The sequence below is a fragment of the Pangasianodon hypophthalmus genome, chromosome 17 (genome assembly GCF_027358585.1).
Source record: "Pangasianodon hypophthalmus isolate fPanHyp1 chromosome 17, fPanHyp1.pri, whole genome shotgun sequence".
In the NCBI taxonomy this organism is placed as follows: domain Eukaryota; kingdom Metazoa; phylum Chordata; class Actinopteri; order Siluriformes; family Pangasiidae; genus Pangasianodon; species Pangasianodon hypophthalmus.
Genome location: NC_069726.1, coordinates 17,590,233 through 17,609,011, shown reverse-complemented (window position 1 = coordinate 17,609,011; position 18,779 = coordinate 17,590,233). Strand labels below are relative to the sequence as shown.

Here is an 18,779-nt window from a genome sequence, read left to right as displayed (position 1 = left end):
CTAGACAGCCTAGGAGGTTGTAAAGGTAATAAAGTAACCTAATTAAAACATTTCCATGTGTTTTGGTTTTCATAAAGGATATGGGCATGGAGAATCAGAAACTGTCCTTCTGATTAACCCTTTGATCCAATGTGCAAAGCTTCCCTCAGTAAACAAGGACGTGACAGTGTGTTGATTTTTCCAGCAGTGCTGAGGGGAAGCTCTGACTGTGTCGGATATATTTGCGACATGATAATTTGTCCATTAAATTGCATTGGACCATTTGGATGCAGTCATGGCTAGTGTCTGTCACGCCAGTGTAATGATGTGCTGCTGCATTAGTGATGGACAGCGCAGCTTCACGCGCACCTCACTACGGAAAACGGAGCGTAATTGATGAGCTCGCGCGCCGCCTGAGCGTCAGTGAGTCGTGCCTAACCCTGCACCGCTCGAGCTCCGCGGGGGCGTCGACCGCCTCCTGCCTTTAGGGATATTTGGAAAGACTTTGGATTATTCTTTAATCCGCTTTTCCCGTGCGTAAATGCGCGTAAAAAATAGACTGGATCCTATTTTGTGGTTAACATGCAAATATCATGAAAATGCATACAGAGGATGGGAACAGCACGATTATTTCAACTGAAAATTGAAATCTAAGCAATCATAATCCTAATCCTAATCAATACTTTATTCTCAAATTCTTCTGGAGATGAAAAACGGCTGTTTGGAAACGCGTCTCGCGCGCGCGCCGCTCCCGGTCACTCGAGATCCCGCCGATCGCGCGGAGCCAAACTTCCCCGCGTGCTGGACATTACCGGAAGCGCGAGCCAACCGGCGCTGGACGCGGAGCAGGAGACGGGAGCGCGGACGCGGACGCGGACGCCGTCTTTTTCCCGAGCGCGTCGAGAGCAGCAGGCTGCGTTGAGGGATGCCGGCTCCGGGGATTTGGGATGCGCTGGGCAGGTCGGTGCTGCTTCTGTTGCTCGCGCCGGGCGCTTTGGTGCTCATTTTGACGCCCGCGTGCCTCCTCGCGCACCCGCAGCCATGTCAGATCCTGAAGCGGATCGGGCACACGGTGCGAGTCGGAGCTGTGCATCTTCAGCCCCGCGCTGTGACACACAGCTCCCTCAGGAGGAAAGGACTCGAGTGGGACTGGGACGCGGACAGAGAAACGGCCTGGGAACAGCTCGAGTTAGTCAGGAAAAGTGTAAGTGAACAGGGCGCGAGGGCTGTTAGGACTAAAGGCTCTACTACAAAACAACAGAAAGGAGCGAAAAACGTGCACAAACACGTCGAGAGCGCGTTTCTACCCAGAGACTCCATACTCCTGGCCGCGGAGACGCTAAACCGGTTACCGAACCTGTTACCCTACAACCTGTCGCTGGAGATAGTCATAGCTGTGGAAATAGGCCTCGGAGAGCTGCCGGCTTTCTCCTTCTCCTCTTCACCTCCACCTGTGCGTTCCGACCCCATGTCGTTCCTGCAGAGTGTGTGTCACACGGTCGTGGTTCAGGGCGTTTCAGCCATCATGGCGTTTCCTGAGAACAGAGACGAGTTCATCAAGCTGGAGTTCGTGTCCTCCTCGCTGCACATTCCGGTCATCAGCGTCGTTCAGCACGAGTTCAAGCGCCAGAGCCGGGTACGAGTTTCTCTTCCTTCCTCACTAATGCCTAATCCCTAATGCCCTCTTACCTCTTTTGGACACGGCTGAATGTTAACATCCTACAAGCTGAGTATGATATTCTCACGATTTGGTGATATTCAGTAGATCCTGTAGTCCTGGAGCACTCCATGTCCTGTATATTCAACTATTCAGCTAATTACCAGCCCTCTCTGAGTGAAGTGAGTGTCAGGCAGAGGCGAGCCTAGATTATGTGGGGGCCCCAGGCAAATTAAATGCCGGGGCCCTTCTGACAGATTTTTGTTGTTATTATGTCTTCATGTTTCCCAGAGATATAATTATACAATGTACATTTAAAAATAGTAAAAACACATCTAACAGAACATAAAGTGTTTATTTTTTACAGATTCATGGTGTGTTTTACAAATAGGAAATCAAACGTAAGTGAGGAAACAAAATGTCCATCTTCAACTATTTACAGTTCATTGTCACCTTAAAAACGCTGCTTACGAGCCTTAGCTAAAGCGAATGCTGCATTATTTTAAGATGAAAATTTCTGATTATTTAAATGATCAGCCCTCGGGGGCCCTCTTAGCCCTAATTGCCTGCTTTGCTTGCCCTGTAGCTACGCCTCTAGTGTCAGGGAAGGAAAACACTAAAATGTGCAGAGGGTACTCCAGGTACTCCAGGACCAGGGCTGGGAACCTGTAATACAGGGACAGAATAGCACACTGCGATAATATTTCTACACCTCGGGTCATGAAATGTGTTGCAAAATATTAAAACAGTGACACATCCAGATTTATAGACACAGAGTGGCAAAAGGGGGCGGGTAAGAGCACACTAAGGGGTGACACCCTCTAATTAAGTAGTGTATATGCCTTATATATGTTCCTTGGTGCACAATAAATGGCCTTAGTTGATTTATAATTCTTAATACTGAATGAATTTGGTCAAATCACCTACAACACTGCAATGGTTTTCTAAAGCTGGCTTTACACTATGAAAATTTTTGGTTCGAAATTTTTGTTGTCACAGAAGAAAATTGTTCTTTGGTCGCCAGTCTTAGAACACCTAATGTGAGGTATTTACTGGCAGCCAATTTAGTGCCATTACCACCAAAGCAACAAAGTTGCTGGCAGTGCCAGATGTTTTTAGGAAAATCTCTGTGTGAATGCTGCTGTGATGCTCGTCTAAAAGCCACCAATAGGAGGACGGTATAGGAGGACGCAAAACTCAGGAACGGCTACAAACACAGTAGTGGCGATGGTGAAACGTAAACAAAACGTGCTAATTGGCAGAAAAAAAATCCTTTTACCTCTAGCTCACTTTGACAAATGTTTGTGCTTGTGATTGATGACTGTAATCACAGAGTCATCATTGTAGAATTTGACAGAGAACGTTATTGCACAGTCTGGTATAGAATTCAATAGAAGACAAGAATTTATTGGGATCATCTTGTACAGTGTGTCAAGTAATTTTAAATCTTAAAAGACTGCTGAATTCAATAAATCTGTGTAAATTGCATAGGTGTAATAGCCTGTGTCTCTCAGAGATGAGAGTTGGGGTGGGAAGGCGTATTTCGAGGGTGTCAGCTGCCACTCTGTGCCAACCTTTTGGCCACACCTCTGATTAAAAAAAAGTTGCAGTGTTTTACAGTTAAAGACTGGCTTGCATTAATTCATCCATTATTAATTCTGTTTTGGGATCATGCCAGTGCACGATTTATCAAAACACCTGCAAGAAAACTTAAATCTTGCAGGGGAAAAAAAGAAATTATAAGCTTAGTGCTTATTTCATATTGTAGGCCTTTTCAACAGCAGTATTGAAAAGGCCAATATTGCGATATCTATTTGCAAATAATATATTGTACAGTCCTGGTATATGAGCATATAAATAGTATGCATATATTACAGAAGTAGGACTTGATTCATTATGAATGTAGATAATTGTATCTATAAGTGTAAACCTACTATATAATTTACTGTATATAAGTTAAAGGTGACAAAAATGTTTTAATTCACCATACAAGATGTTCACCATATACGCTCTACCAGAATAAATCAGACTTATTGTTGTTCCATAAAAGCACCAGTTGAAAACATTTTCCTCCCTCAAGATCTAAATATTAAATAGAGAAGAATGTTTGATCTAAATGGGTGGCTCATGAATGACTCTCTTATATGTTTCTCATAAATACATCCAGCATGTGATTGTGTAAACCTTCCGAAACCTTCGCTGTGATGGTGGGAATTGTTTGGGGCTGTCAGTCCACATGAACGTAGCACCATCTTCTGGTCAGACAGCTCTGTGTTTACATGTGTTCAGGTGAAAACAAGCCCCGAATTCAATACAATGTCCCAGTGTGCATCCATCAACATCAAACGCCAATTAATCTCTGTCAAGGTTGAGCGACTCTTGTTATTGACCTTTGGCTTTGTCTGGTAGAAATAGTGATGGTCCCTTTTTTCAACTTAGACAGAAGGCAGATAAAGACAAGTGCTGGGTGTCTAGGATAAAGGCTGAGTCAAGATCTGTTTTGTTCCCTTCAGATCTTCCTACTCCAGATGCTTATTCATTCAGCCTATGATGCACAAATATGTGGCTAATTGAATTTATGAAAATCAAGGTCTTCTAAGGAGGTTTGTTATATGAATGGGTGTGCTGGTATACCATGATGAGGAAATATTAAAAAAATATATTCTGGGAAGTGCTGCATGACCGTTGAAATATGTTACAAAAGAAGTCATATTCTAGAAGTTTTCCTAACTAAATCATTTAACCCTACACATTGCTCATGTCACATGTAATTTGTCAAACAACACAGAACATGGCACCTGTGGTGGCAGACCACCCAATTTTTAGGTGAGCAAAAGTATTGGAACAGATAGTCTTAAAGTAAATAACACTTCATTTTTGGTTGCATATCCCATATTCTGCTGTTACCATCAAGAGTTACATCATCAATAAAGAACTGTGAGCCCATTCCAGGAGCAGCCCTGCAAGCCCAAGCCGTGCCACTACCTCCACCGTGCTTGACTGATGAGCTTGTATGTTTTGGATCATGAGCAGATCCTTTCTTTCTCCACACTTTGGCCTTTCCATCACTTTGGTAGAGGTTAATCTTGGATCTCGAACTTTTGTGGCCCATCTCTTTGCAATTTCCAATCTGGCCTTCCAATTCTTACTGCTGTTGAGTGCTTTGCATCTTGTGGTATGGCCTCTATATTTCTGCTTCAAATGGTGGATTGTAATACCTTCACCCCTGCTCTGTGGGGGTTGTGGGTATCACTGACTGATGTTTTTGGGTTTTTCTTCACAGGTCTCACAATATTACAACTGCTGTTGTTTTCCTTGGCTGTTCGAGGTCTGGTTTTTAGTATACCAGTGGTTTCTTTCTTTTTCAGGGCATTCCAAATTGTTGTATTGACTATGCCCAATGCTTGTGCAATGGCTCTGATTGATTTTCCCACTTTTCTCAGCTTTAAAATGGCTTGCTTTTCTCCCATAGACAGCTCTCTGGTCTTCAGGGTTTACCCTTTTTAACAATAAATGCAGTCTTCACAGGTTCTTCCCAGGGCTCCATCCAAGAGTAGACATTCAGAGCTATTTTGTGTAAACAATCAATCGAACAGGGCACACCTGGGCAACAAGAAACACCTGTCAATCATATTTTTGTTCACTTGAAAAATGGGTGGGTTCAAACAAAAGGTGCCATATCTAAGTTGTTTAACACATCTAGATGTAAATGTCAGGAAATGAAAGCTCAAATTCGGATCTATCATCTCAAACACACGTCTCCAGTGTATAGAAAAAACACATGAATTCACCGTGCCGTTCCAATACTTTTAGAGGGGACTGTATATTCCATCTAAATATTGGGGAAAAGGTATCTACATAATGTGCATTTAATGAGGATTGCTACAATTTCATTTTTCCCTTTCTACAAAACAAAAGGATTGTGTGCTGAAGAGACATGTAACCACGAGACATTTTGCAACAGCAACATGAGCAGATGTGATTGGACAGACAAGATTCACCAGATTGTAATATACTGACTTAAGTGAGGAGATAAGTGAGGAGAAGCTTAAGGTGGATATACTCTATAAACCTATAGTATATAGTACAAAATATTTATACTACAATAATAAAAACTGCTCAAACAGCTGTAGTTCTTAAGCCTTAAAGCCTTATTCTTTTCTTTTTTATGGCAATAAAACAACTCACTCTGATTTGCATTTTCTTTTATTTATTTGTCAGACACCTTTATTGACTTTTAAGTGATTTCAAATTGATGAAGAATACAACTAATGTTTAGAGCTAAGCAGCTTAGCAAAGAAAACCTCAGGGATTAAATATTGTATACAACAGCATTGTTGAATTCTTGAATCTGATTGGTCATATGATGATTAATTCATTTTATAATTCTTTTGATTTTATAATGTAATGAAAAACTGGAACTAACTTGCCTCACAGCCATTTTTTACCCTTAAATGTAACTATTGTAATCCATTACCTGGGTTATAACAGCCCCAAAACGGATATCACACCACCCCATCATGGATTATTTTCCTTCAACAGAACAGCCTGTCCTGTTTTATTCCTTACTTATTCAAAGTGAGTCCCTTAGCCTTTGTCTGGCTATGCTGCTTTGAAGAATTTGTACATATCAAACACAAACATCTCTCTAAACTCATGATCAAAGCTGGACTACATGCCATACAGTTTCCTTCTCCATCCTTGGTGTACACTGAATGTTAAATATTCACAGGAAAAGTGTTTATGCAATAAATCATTTAAAAGAAAGGGACACCCACAGATAAAGTCTAGCTCAGAATCATGTAGCTATTCAAAAATTCCGAGTAAACTGTAGGTAGTAATTACAGCTCAGCAGAAAGCTGGATCAGTGGGTACATATCATAATAACTTATAAATAATAAATAATAACTTGTGAAAAAGAAATTTTCATGGATTTATTTCCAAACAAAAGAAGTAGTAAATCTTCTTTTGTTTGAAAAGAAATCCATGCAAATTTCTTTTTCAGCTGGTTATGATTAATGTGTTTTCTGCTGCCACTTAAATTGGTCTGCTAAGCATTTCATCAAGATGCGTCGATGAGGGATTTAGTGAGGTGGCACAAGGTTATTCAATAGTATTATATTGATTAAGCCTCCAGTAGTAGATTAAGATAGACTGACGTTTGTGGATATCATGAAAATTCCAAATATTCCAGTTAATCTTAATGTAATTTATTTGCTCTTTGTTATCTATGTAAGTGTAAGTACAGACAGTGTATCTACAATGTACAGAATCATTTCTGTTGTAAGATAAATAGCAAAGTTCAGGAGAGGGAAAGGGAGGTTATGGAGTGGATAATGGCTGTAGTAGGCAATGATTTAAAAAAAAAAAGGCATTTTACAGATAGTGCTAAACAGTATACAGTAACCTTGGTTAGGGGCTCTTTTCTTGTTCTTTTGGGCAGTTTTTGAGGTGTAGTTTGGCTGCAAATTATGCTGAGACCTGGTAATCGTGGCTGGAAATGACTAAATGTTCCATAGAGGTATTAAGTGTCTTGGAAGCTTAGTTAAATATTACCACATTCTGCATATACATTTATTCATTTGGCAGGCAATTTTCCCCCAAAGACACTTCAAGTTCAGGGCAGCAGTTGTTCTCTGGCAGTGGAACTTCAATTCACAACCTTCTGATCATGACCTCAAAGCCTTAACCACCGAGTTCAGAAAAGCCCTCAGGCCTTTAGACCTTAACAACATTCATACTGACCTTCATATTTAAATTCCAAAAAATACACCATTCAAATACCTACACAGTTGCTCAGTTGAAATGTATTATTACCTTCTGCAGTGGAATATGACAGGCACTTTGAGGTAATTGCTTAGATTTTCTTTGAATAGTGAAAGCATCAACCTATACATAATAAAATGTAATTATGCCTTTTCAATGATAATGAAGACACTGTAAAAATGAGGGATATAAAACTGTTTTCTGTAAAAAGTGTTTTCAGGCAGCCGATGACTATTCACCAATAAAGCATTAAGTGGTTTATGATCATCACTGAACGATTTGGTATACCAGATGCCAGTGCTGATTGGATATGATAATATGATACAAAAAAATGTGTGTCGGAAAAACTGATTTTCACCGAATGGGAGTAATAGGCATTACTATTAGGTCCTGCTGTTGTGTTACACTCCAATGAAAGACACAAGCTACTGTATGTCTGTCTCTTTTGTAGCTCCATTAACTGTTTTCCTCTTCATTCTCACCCGACAGAACTCGCTCCATTTCCAGATGGCCATGCAGAATCCCCAGACTCCTCAGGCAGACTTAATCTACTCTCTCCTTTCCATTAATAATTGGTACGATGTGAGCCTGCTGATGTGCCAGGAGCAGAATATTTCCCAGTTCATCTTTCTGCTTCGCAACAACTCAAAATTTCACCTGGGTTCCATAGTCAACATTTCCACCAACATCAGCAGCAAAAGTGACTTTCAGACATCCCTGCAGAGCCACATGACCTCCATCAAGGACATAACGTCCACCATTGTGACTTTTGGATGTGATATTCGGGACATAAAGAGGATCTTTATAACCATAGCAAAGCTTGGTTTGGTGCTGCCACACTACCACTGGATTATAGGGGACTCACAGAATGTGGAGGTGTTAAGGACCGAGGGGCTTCCAATGGGCCTTATGGCGCATGGGCAAATGAGGCAGCCTGCTCTGGATCACTACAGGGCCGTTGGATCAGCTGCCACTGTGTCTCCAGAGCTGGCTCTTATCCCTGGCATCACAAACTGCATGGTGATTGAGGATAAAAATCTCACCTCAGGAAAATATCTGTCCAGGTAGCATTTTATGCATGCATTCACTTAAATTCCAAGCTTCATCTCCTGCATCATTGAATGTCTATGAATGTATTTTCTCATCTTTAAATCCTACTTTATTGTGTTGTCAGATAAGAGTTAACTTCAGGGGCAGTTCTTCTGAAATACCTTTTAGTACTACTTTAAGCAGGAGGATGGGCAATTTTTCTCTAGCCTTGCTTCAGAAGTAGATTTTCAAGCACATACTTCATAGGGCCATTTTCATATTTATTGAGTTTCCTGTCTTCACATAATTTCAGAATGTTTTTTTTCTCCCAAAAAATTTATGTCATTACATAAGCCTCCTTTTCAGGTCCCTGGAGGACTAGTGGTTAGGCCACAGTACTCTCACCACTGTGGCCAGGGTTCGATTCCCGGACAGGGAACCAACCCCGGCCGCTGGGGTTGTGTGCAACAGTGCACTCTCAGTGCCAGTCCCAAGCCCAGATAAAAAATTGGGGAGGGCTGTGTCAGGAAGGGCATTGGGCATAAAACTGTGCCAAATCAAATACGTGGACCAATGATCTGATGTGGTTACCCCTAATGGGAGCAGCCGAAAGAGGAACAACATAAGGCTCCTTTTCAATCTAATAGAATAGTGTGGCTATATCACTAATGCCATAGAAGCGCGTAACATGAGAGATGTGATGTTTTCTTAAAAACACCTGATTGACATTTTGCTGATGATTGTATTTCTATGCATCTACAAAGGACTATCATCTACATATAAAAGAAAAAGCAACATGGCAGATTTTAAAATTGGCTCTTTCTGGGATAAGCCAAAAGGAGAAAATAACGCTTTCCATCTACAAGACTGTTATCATAGTGATTAGACAGAAAGCTGTCAGGGGCTGTAGGGTATGACACTCTAAAAGGTAGCTGACATGTTCATAGAGCTAGCAAAGCAAAATCGTTTTTCTGAACCAGATATTCTTTTTCAACTGCCAGAGGCAATTTTTAGATACTGAGCTCCATGCTCATTGCAGATTAGACCCCAATGTTGCTCTGACAAAGGTAGAAAACTATAAAACTGAACTAATGTAAAAGAAAGAAAAGACTTAAGACTGAAAAAGACCCTGAAACTGTTGTACAATTGTTCCCCAGGTTCATGGCCAACACATCATTTGATGGGCTAAGTGGATACATTCATGTTCAGGATGGATCTACCATTATCTCCGAAAGCCATCACTTTATTTGGAATCTGCAGCATGATCCATTAGGGAACCCTGCATGGACGCGACTTGGTAGCTGGAAGCAGGGTAAAGTGGTACTGGACTATGGAGTTTGGCCTAGCAAGAAACGTTCACACCCAGGTGGTGATTGGAGGCATTCGTCCAAGTTGCATCTGCGGGTAGTGACACTGGTAGAGCATCCCTTTGTATTCACGCGAGAGGTGGATGACGATGGTCAGTGCCCAGCAGGGCAGCTGTGCCTCGACCCACTCACCAACGACACAGCGCTTCTTGATGCCCTCTTCCATGGCCTGCAGTCTGGCAACAGCACAGTGCCCACCGAGCTCAAGAAGTGCTGCTATGGCTACTGCATAGACCTGCTGGAGAAGCTGGCTGAGGATGTGGGTTTTGACTTCGACCTCTATATTGTAGGAGACGGAAAGTACGGTGCCTACAAGAATGGCCGCTGGACAGGCTTGGTGGGTGACCTGCTGAGTGGCGCCGCACAACTGGCAGTCACTTCATTTAGCATTAACTCAGCTCGCAGTCAGGTTATCGACTTCACCAGTCCCTTCTTCTCCACCAGCCTGGGCATCTTGGTGAGGACAAGAGACACGGCAGCACCCATTGGCGCCTTCATGTGGCCATTACACTGGAGCATGTGGCTGGGCATCTTTGCATCTCTCCATGTTACAGCTGTATTCCTTACCCTGTATGAGTGGAAGAGTCCATTTGGGATGACACCCAAAGGCCGAAACAGGGATCGTGTCTTCTCCTTCTCTTCAGCACTCAATGTTTGCTATGCCATATTATTCGGCAGGACAGCTGCCATCAAACCACCCAAGTGCTGGACAGGCCGCTTTCTAATGAACCTTTGGGCCATATTCTGTCTGTTTTGTCTCTCAACGTACACAGCCAATCTGGCTGCCGTGATGGTGGGGGAAAAGACGTATGAGCAGCTTTCAGGTATACACGACCCCAAGGTAAGACCATCCTAAGTTTCTTTTTCCAGAGTGTTTTATAAATGGCTTAGGGATGGACCCAATTCCTTCCTAATTTGTGGTCATCAAAGTCATTGCTCCTGCTAATGGGAATTATCCTTTCCTTTAAGCTCCATCATCCATCGCAGGGTTTTCGATTCGGAACTGTACGGGAGAGCAGTGCTGAGGATTACGTGAAAAAAAGTTTTCCAGAGATGCATGAATACATGAGGCGATATAATGTTCCTACAACACCTGATGGAATAGACCACCTTAAGTAAGTCATAATCATTACAGAAAAGGACTATAAGTCAAAACCTGAATCTTGCGTTGTCCTGTACTGGGTACTAACTATGTATCTACTAGATAGCAAAGTAGAAATTGAGTTACAGTGATACTTGGCAATGCCATACAGTGCCATTAGGGAACGTCGTATGGATGGAGCTTGGTGGCTAGAAGCAGGGTAAAGTGGTGCTGCACTGGAGTTTGGCCTAGCAAGATAATCAGATAAACCCTTTAATAAACACAGGAATGTACAGACTAGCATCTAGCATCCACAAGCAAATTCAGTTTTCCTGACTGCATCAACTGAATGTGTTCTTAGACCTATGCTCTTTTGATCTCTCACATCCTCTTTTAGGCTTTTCTCGAATCAAGTGTTCCCAAAAATCTGCTAGTATGGATTTTCAAAATCCTTCAAACAGCCGAAGACATAATGGGCTTCAGGATTTTGTAAACAAAATCAAATAAAATGTAGTGCATGCCATTTTCTAAAGTCCAGCTGCAAACCCTGTTTCCAAGATAGCATGCTGTTGAAATAGACTACTACTAGAAACTAAGTTTGTGACATAACTGCCTACCGACATCTTTTTTACATCTTAAACGATATTTGAAAGATTATTTATTCTATGGAACACATTCAAATCAATGCTATGTCCAGGGTAAATACCAAGATATGCTTTTTTGATAATGCACTCTTTCTGACAGAACTGATAATTCATAAATAATGCATAATAGGCATATTTTATTTATCTTTTCAGGGATGATCCTCAAAAACTAGATGCTTTTATTATGGACAAAGCCCTCTTAGACTATGAAGTGTCCATTGATGCTGATTGTAAAACTCTCACGGTGGGGAAACCGTTTGCAATTGAAGGCAAGTTAATCAGTGATTCTTTTATATTATTAAGATACTGAATGAACATCATTATGTATCAAACCACCATATGACAAGAATTGATTTGCGTAGGGGAAATGTCAAGAGGAAAAAATTTCCAAACAAATACCCATAAATGTATAAGGGTATTCTAAAAAGTGGTGCATATACAGGGTTGATAAGGAAATGTTGAAAGTGTTTCTACTTTTACACATGAATGTCTTTCACCTTTAAACTGGACTAAAGGTTACGAATTAATTAAGCAGACACTAAAAATCTGTATCTGAATTTTGTCAGTATTGAAACAAAGAAAAAATGTGTAATTTTCTGTGTTTCTTAAATTACATATTAATTATTTACTAATAATTTATTCATTTTTCTATCGCCTGTTAGCCTTTAATTTATGTAACTAACATGAGAAATATGTCAAATCTATTTATAATACAGAGATACAATTCCACATGCACCATTCTAGTCATAATATAGAATTTTAATAATCTTATTTTGAAATGTTCTTAAAAATATGTTTCAGTCATAGCTCTTTTCAGTTAACAATATACACTGCCTGGCCAAAAAAAAAGTCGCACAATCTAATATTTTGTTGCACTGCATTTAGCTTTGATTACGGCACACATTCGTCCTGGCATTGTTTCAACAACCTTATGCAACTTCACAACATTTACTTCCATCCAGAGTTGCATTAATTTTTGGCTGAGATCTTGCATTGAGGACAGGAGAGTCTAACCGCTCCGTAAAGTCTTCTCCAGCACATCCCAAAGACTTTCAATGGGGTTAAGGTCAGGACTCTGTGGTGGCCAATTCATGTGTGAAAATGATTCCTCATGCTCCCTGAATGACTCTTTCACAAGTTAAGCCTGATGAATCTTAACATTTTCATCCTGGAATATGCCTGTGCTGTCAGGGAAGAAAAAGTCCATTGACGGGATAACCTGGTCATCCAGTACCTTCAGGTGCTCAGCTGACTTCATTTTATTGCCGCACAATGAGGCTGAGCCTCGACCTGACCATCTGAACCCCAGATCATAACACTGCCTCCACAGGCTTGTACAGTAGGCACTACGCATGACGGGTGAATCACTTCATGCATTTCCCTTCTTCCCTTCCATTGTGCATGTGGAAATGCTCTTACTTTCACTATTAAACATAGCCATGAGTTCTCCTGTCGATTTTTTTACGAAGTGACATCACCAAGCGTTTTAAAGATCTCCCATCACCATCATTCAAGATTTTTTTCCGACTACGTTTCTGCTGTAAAGTTGACGGTTCACCAATATCCTTCCAGGCTTCAATAATGCACTGGACATTTCATAACCCAGTTCCAGTGATTTCAGCAAACTCCTTAGTTGTTTTCTTTGCTTGATGCAGGCCAACAGTTTTCCCCTTCAGTAACATCTTTTCCATGACCATGGGATACGTAATCTGCCATGGTTGTTTAAGAAATGAGAAGCTACACACTGCATCAGTTAAGGTTAAAAGAACTGTTGCCAGTTGAAACATGTTAATCACTGCAGTAATGATCCAATCATAGGCTCTTAAGTATTTGCTTATTTAAACCCAAACAGGGACCTTTTTTTTTGGCCAGGCAGTGTATTATACATAGAATTATTGCATAGAGATTTATTATGTGTGGCAACCTGGGAAAACACTTCACATGCTGAAATTTTTTACTGTATATAGTTCTGAAAACCTATTTTGGCAAAAAATAAAAAAATAGCCACAGCAACATCCAACAGGTTTTCCCTGACCACCATGCATGTAGTATTGCTATGTTAGAACATCTACATACTGTATCTATTTCTTGTACTTCTTTTTATATTCATTAAAAACCATTGCAAATAATTGAATTCCCAGGCTATGGCATTGGACTCAAACAGAATTCGCCTCTGACTTCAAATATCTCTGAGCTGGTTAGCCAGTACAAGTCAGATGGATTTATGGACATGCTGCATGATAAGTGGTACAAAGTGGTGCCCTGTGGGAAAAGAAGTTTTGCTGTGACAGAGGTAATGAAATATACATGATATAACAAACCCAGTAGCAATATTTGTCATCCATTTAATCCCTCATTCCATATGATGCTGAATTTATGGGATTTTTTTTTTATCTCTCGGATTTAATCTAATTTGCACTTTGTTCTGATATCTAGACTTTACAGATGGGGATTAAACATTTCTCAGGGTTATTTGTAATGCTGTGCATAGGAGTGACTTTGTCTCTCCTCACCACTATTGCTGAACACGTTGTCCATCGCTGGGTGATACCCAAGATGCAGAACAAGCCACAGTACTGGCTTCATACAAGTCAAGTGAGTCTATCTGTCATCTTTCTGACTGATGACTTCAATCTAATACAATAATACTATAATCTAATTTCATTTCAATGATGTATTAGAGCATTAATGAAAACGTGAGTCAGTTAGAAGTAATTATATTACCGTATTCCCAGTTGCTCTCTGTGTTGTCTTTAATAACACTTAATACAATTGCTTTGTCAGAGATTGCATCGAGCACTTAACCCAAACTTCAATGAAGACAAATTATCAACTGTTGCAAAACCAGAAAAAAGGTAAGAAGCCATTATTACACAGCATGTCCAGAGAGTTCAATAGAAAATCTCAGTGGCTGTAATTACACAGGTACCATAATGGAACAATCTGTTAAAAAAAAAAACTCCATTTATATTTTTGTTACATGGAATCAAGCCAAACTGATGTGCATATGACTCATGCCATTTAGTGTCAAAGGTACCAAAGCAGCCAGAAGATTATGAGTCCAGTCAGTGTTCACAGTAACGGCTCAGTTTTCAAATGCTTTGCTTGTCTTAAATCCCATATCTACTTAATTTCATAATTAGCTCTTTACTATTAGATACAACATCTGTGGTAAATTTAACATAGACTAGAAAAGACAGCTGAGATTCCTACATGCCTTTATAGCGTTAGCGTTGTTCCTGATTTGTTTACATTGATTACTCTCTGTATGTGACAACAATCTCTCGTATTCTTCACATGACTGGGCTATGGGGTATGGGGTTTGGACAGAAGCCCTTTCCCACAAAAAACATTCATGATCAACTAAATCACCCCAAACCATGCGGCAAAAAAGGTCTGCTGAGACCAATTCCAAAAGGAATAATAATTCCATAATTCCAAAAGATATGCTTGGCACAAAAAAAAATCACCAAAAGAACACCATATCCAAGGTGAAGCATGGTGGTGGCAGGATCATGCTTTAGGGCTGCTTTTCTTCAGCCAGAACTGGGGCTTTTCAAGGTGGAGAGAATAATGAATAGCTACAAATAGCAGACAATTTTAATGCAAAGTGCTAGTAAGCTGAAGATGAAAAGGATTTTCAACTTTCAGCATGACAATGACCCAAAAGCATACATCCAAATTAACAAAGGAATGGCTTAACTGAAAGAATATCAGTGTTTGTGAATGACATATCCAGAGCCCAGACCTGAATCCAACTAAAAATCTGTGGGGGTGACCTGAAGCAGGCTGTGCACAGCAGGTGACAGCTCTAGAATGTTTTTGGGAGAAAGAGTGGGAACATATTGCTAAGTCAAAATGTATCATGCTGATAGAGACTCAGTCTTTTTGACTAAGACTCTATCAGCATGATACATTTTGACTTAGCAATATGTTCCCACTCTTTCTCCCAAAAACATTAGCAACTAGGTTATTGTAAGTTTTTTATTTATCTTTTGTATATTCACTGTGAAATTTTTAACAAATACATGTTGAATTCATGCCAGGATCAGTTTGCGCCTTTCCGAAGTACCTGTATATCTGTTTATTAATCTGAATAGATTACTGCTCAAAAGAATTAATAGGTTCATCCTTTTTCAAAAACCAAATATAAGCTGTATAAGCTTGAAGCTTGGCCCTCCTTTCGTCCTCCTTTCACCTTGTTGGGTTCTAGATTCCTAAAATGTTTCCATGAATAATTAAACTCACTACTGTTTTTTTAAAAGTAATATAATAATGAAGTAATTAATTAATAGATAGCCTAATAAATAAATGAATTGATATTTTTCTGTGAATATCTAAGAATATTATATTAATATACCTAAAGGAAAACTTCTATACAAAATGTAATAACTCATGTGAAACTGTCTGAATATCTTTTTATAACATACCAGGAAGAAAAATAAATACTCACTTTCCATTCTGCATATTTGCATACTTTAGTGTATTTGTCAAATTCAACAGCTGCAATCCTGCAACTTGTGGTACCAAGTTGTGTAATGCCTTCAAGAACAGAAAACAATTACGCATCTTTTTTGAAAGAGAATTCAGCATTCAAACATACCACGGTTGTGTTACCAATAATCACAGTTGCAGGTTGGAAAAAAATGTAATATTTTTATGCATCCACCACTAGATGGTGAAGGCATTATGTTTTCGGTTTGTCGGTCCACCCCTGCTTCTGCCTGTCTGTCTGTGCATCCCTCCGAGATTCTTGTTATCTCAAGAATGAGTGGTTAAATGTTTGTAAGATTTTATGGAATAATAACCAGTCGATGATCTGATACAATTTTGGAATTATTCCAAACAGGGTGAAGGTCACAGCAAGCTCAAATGTCCGCATTAGTTGTTCTTCAAATTTATATTTTGCATAAAAATTTGTAACAAGAAGGACTAGACTTGTTGGTGGTCGAGGCATACAGTACCTGTCGAGTTGTGTTCTACATGTTTAGTTTTAGAATTTATTCATAAAGTTTTCTTTAGACCTCATTACTTGAGACAACTTTTAAACAACTTGGTTAAATTGTCTAAAATTGTCTTAAACCTTGCTAGCTAAGTGTGTTTCCCTTATACAGTGAATGTTACACTTTGATCAAGTTGTGGGATAAACTAAGTGCCAGAGCAAAACAGACATAAGCCTAATCAGTTCAGTTTACACTCCATTTACACTTTCGGAGGCAACCAGATTTCAAAATGCTAGACTTTACTTGTAAAATACATGCAAAAGAGAAACATATTTCAGTCTTTGGAACTATTTATAGTAGAAACTCCCAAGATTTCTAACAGGTCAAATTTTTAATATAATAGGTATTTAAGCATAAAGACATGAATTTGGACTTAATCATGCTTTCACCCCTTTGCTCTGTGAAAAGGTGCAACATTGGGAACAACCAGCAAAATCTCTGGAACGTCTGTGAAAGCTCCGTTTGCCCACGTCGTCGCCTTTCCAACCAAGAGGAGCAGCAGAACAATCTGGAGTGTTTACAGTGTAAAGAGCTCCCTCCTCCTCCTCCTGTTCCTCCTCCTCCTCCTCAGCTGAAGAGACAGCTTCCTCTGCAGTCAAATGGGAAAACGGACCTACTGGGCCTGGCACACAACCCCATAGTGCAGGAGCTGACTGACCTGGAGACCCACATTCAGATCATCAAACAGCAGCTGCAGCTGGCCATGAAGAAGAAAAAGGAGCTGGAACAGTACCAGAGAACCAGCATGGCACCCGAGTCCTAGAGAAGTATCTGGTGCTGTTTTTGAAACATCTGTGACTCTGCGAAGTTTTAACAATGGATTATTTTGCTTCCTAATTCGAAGCTCTTCATGTTCCTCTGCACATATTTTTAAAAGAGCATTGTATTTTTCTCTGTTATTTATTTTTCTCTTTTTGAATGCTCTTCTTAGCATTTCTCTGGACCAGTTGTTATAAAGGATGTGAAAGGATGGACAAAGCAGTGAGAAATTTGGATACAAATCCTTTCTCTAAGCTCTAATTTATCTGGAACTGTGTGTGCGCGTGTGTGTGTGTGTGTGTTTGTGAAACTGCAACGGGCAGCGTGACAGTGCAAGGGGAAAAGCGCTCTGTGCATCAGAGCGATAGTTATTTATTTAAGGTGTCAGATTGTGATGTATGATAGCACCTCCGGCATATCAATATAAAGCACTAAACCGTTTTATATAAGGAAGCATGAATGCTGTCTCTCGGGCTGCAACAAGAAGAGTCTTCACCATGAACTGTGAAACGATTCTGAATCTCTTAATTAAAACCAGCTTGGAATACATTAAGATCTCAGAGGCTCAATCCCATCATTCATTTGCACTACACTTGGTCTGGGTGGATTTATTTGGATTCCAAGGTACATTCTGTTGGCAGGTTTTACTAAAGTGAAACACAGAGACCACATACTGTACATTGGGTCATTTTATTTCAGGATTTATGATTTTATATACAAAAGTGATGGTTAAAAGAGATTTAACTAAAATTTCATAACAATTCACGATGTCCCAGATGAAACCGAAATTCTGGCCATACTGTGCAAGCCGAAAAGAACAGTTGGTCATCCATTCCAACGAATTCCATTATTTTTCTAGTTTTACTTGGCTCTTTGTCACTGTCGTTTGTGAATTTTTTCATCAATCCAAAAACTGGCTACAGATGCTAGTAGGTACTGATCTTTAGCAGGTTATTCTGTATTCTGTGTATTGATGGGATTGGGATGGGATTGAGGGGTATTAGACAAGCGACATTAATCTTATAAATATCACTTGTCTAATGCTCTTTGTAGAAAACGTGAGATGCTTCCACATGGCCAGTATTTTTACTGTTGATCTGCTGCTGCTCGAACAGTTGAATATGTAGGTATAGGAGAATAAAGGAAAGAGTGTTTTTAACCACTTTCTAATCATTATTAAGGGTGGCATAGTGGTGCAGCAGGTAGCATTGCTGCCTCACATCTTCAGGATCCCCAGTTGGTATTGTGTGTGCAGAGTTTTGCATTCTCTGTGTCCATGTGGGTTTTCTCAGGATTCTCCTGTTTTCCCCATCTCCCCAAAATATGCTGGTAGGTGGACTGGCTATACTATATTGCCCCTTGTTGTGAATAAGATTGTGAATATATACATTATAGGTTCCCAACCCTGGTCCTGGAGTACCCACTGTCCTGCACATTTTAGTGTTTTCCTGCTCTAACACATGCACTTTCACTCAGGAAGGGATGTTAATTAGC

At 40.1% G+C, this 18,779-nt stretch overlaps 1 protein-coding gene across 1 annotated transcript; it reads left to right on the top strand.

Moving 5' to 3' along the window:
* The first annotated feature begins 379 nt into the window (after window positions 1-379).
* grin3a (glutamate receptor, ionotropic, N-methyl-D-aspartate 3A) lies at window positions 380-18,549 on the top strand. Its single transcript, XM_026942760.3, has 9 exons — window positions 380-1,615; window positions 7,892-8,466; window positions 9,589-10,639; window positions 10,768-10,913; window positions 11,677-11,792; window positions 13,665-13,816; window positions 13,960-14,118; window positions 14,308-14,378; window positions 16,935-18,549. The coding sequence occupies exons 1-9, from the start codon at window positions 905-907 to the stop codon at window positions 17,287-17,289; spliced, it is 3,336 nt and encodes a 1,111-aa protein (XP_026798561.3). The 5' UTR covers window positions 380-904; the 3' UTR covers window positions 17,290-18,549.
* Window positions 18,550-18,779: the final 230 nt, after the last annotated feature.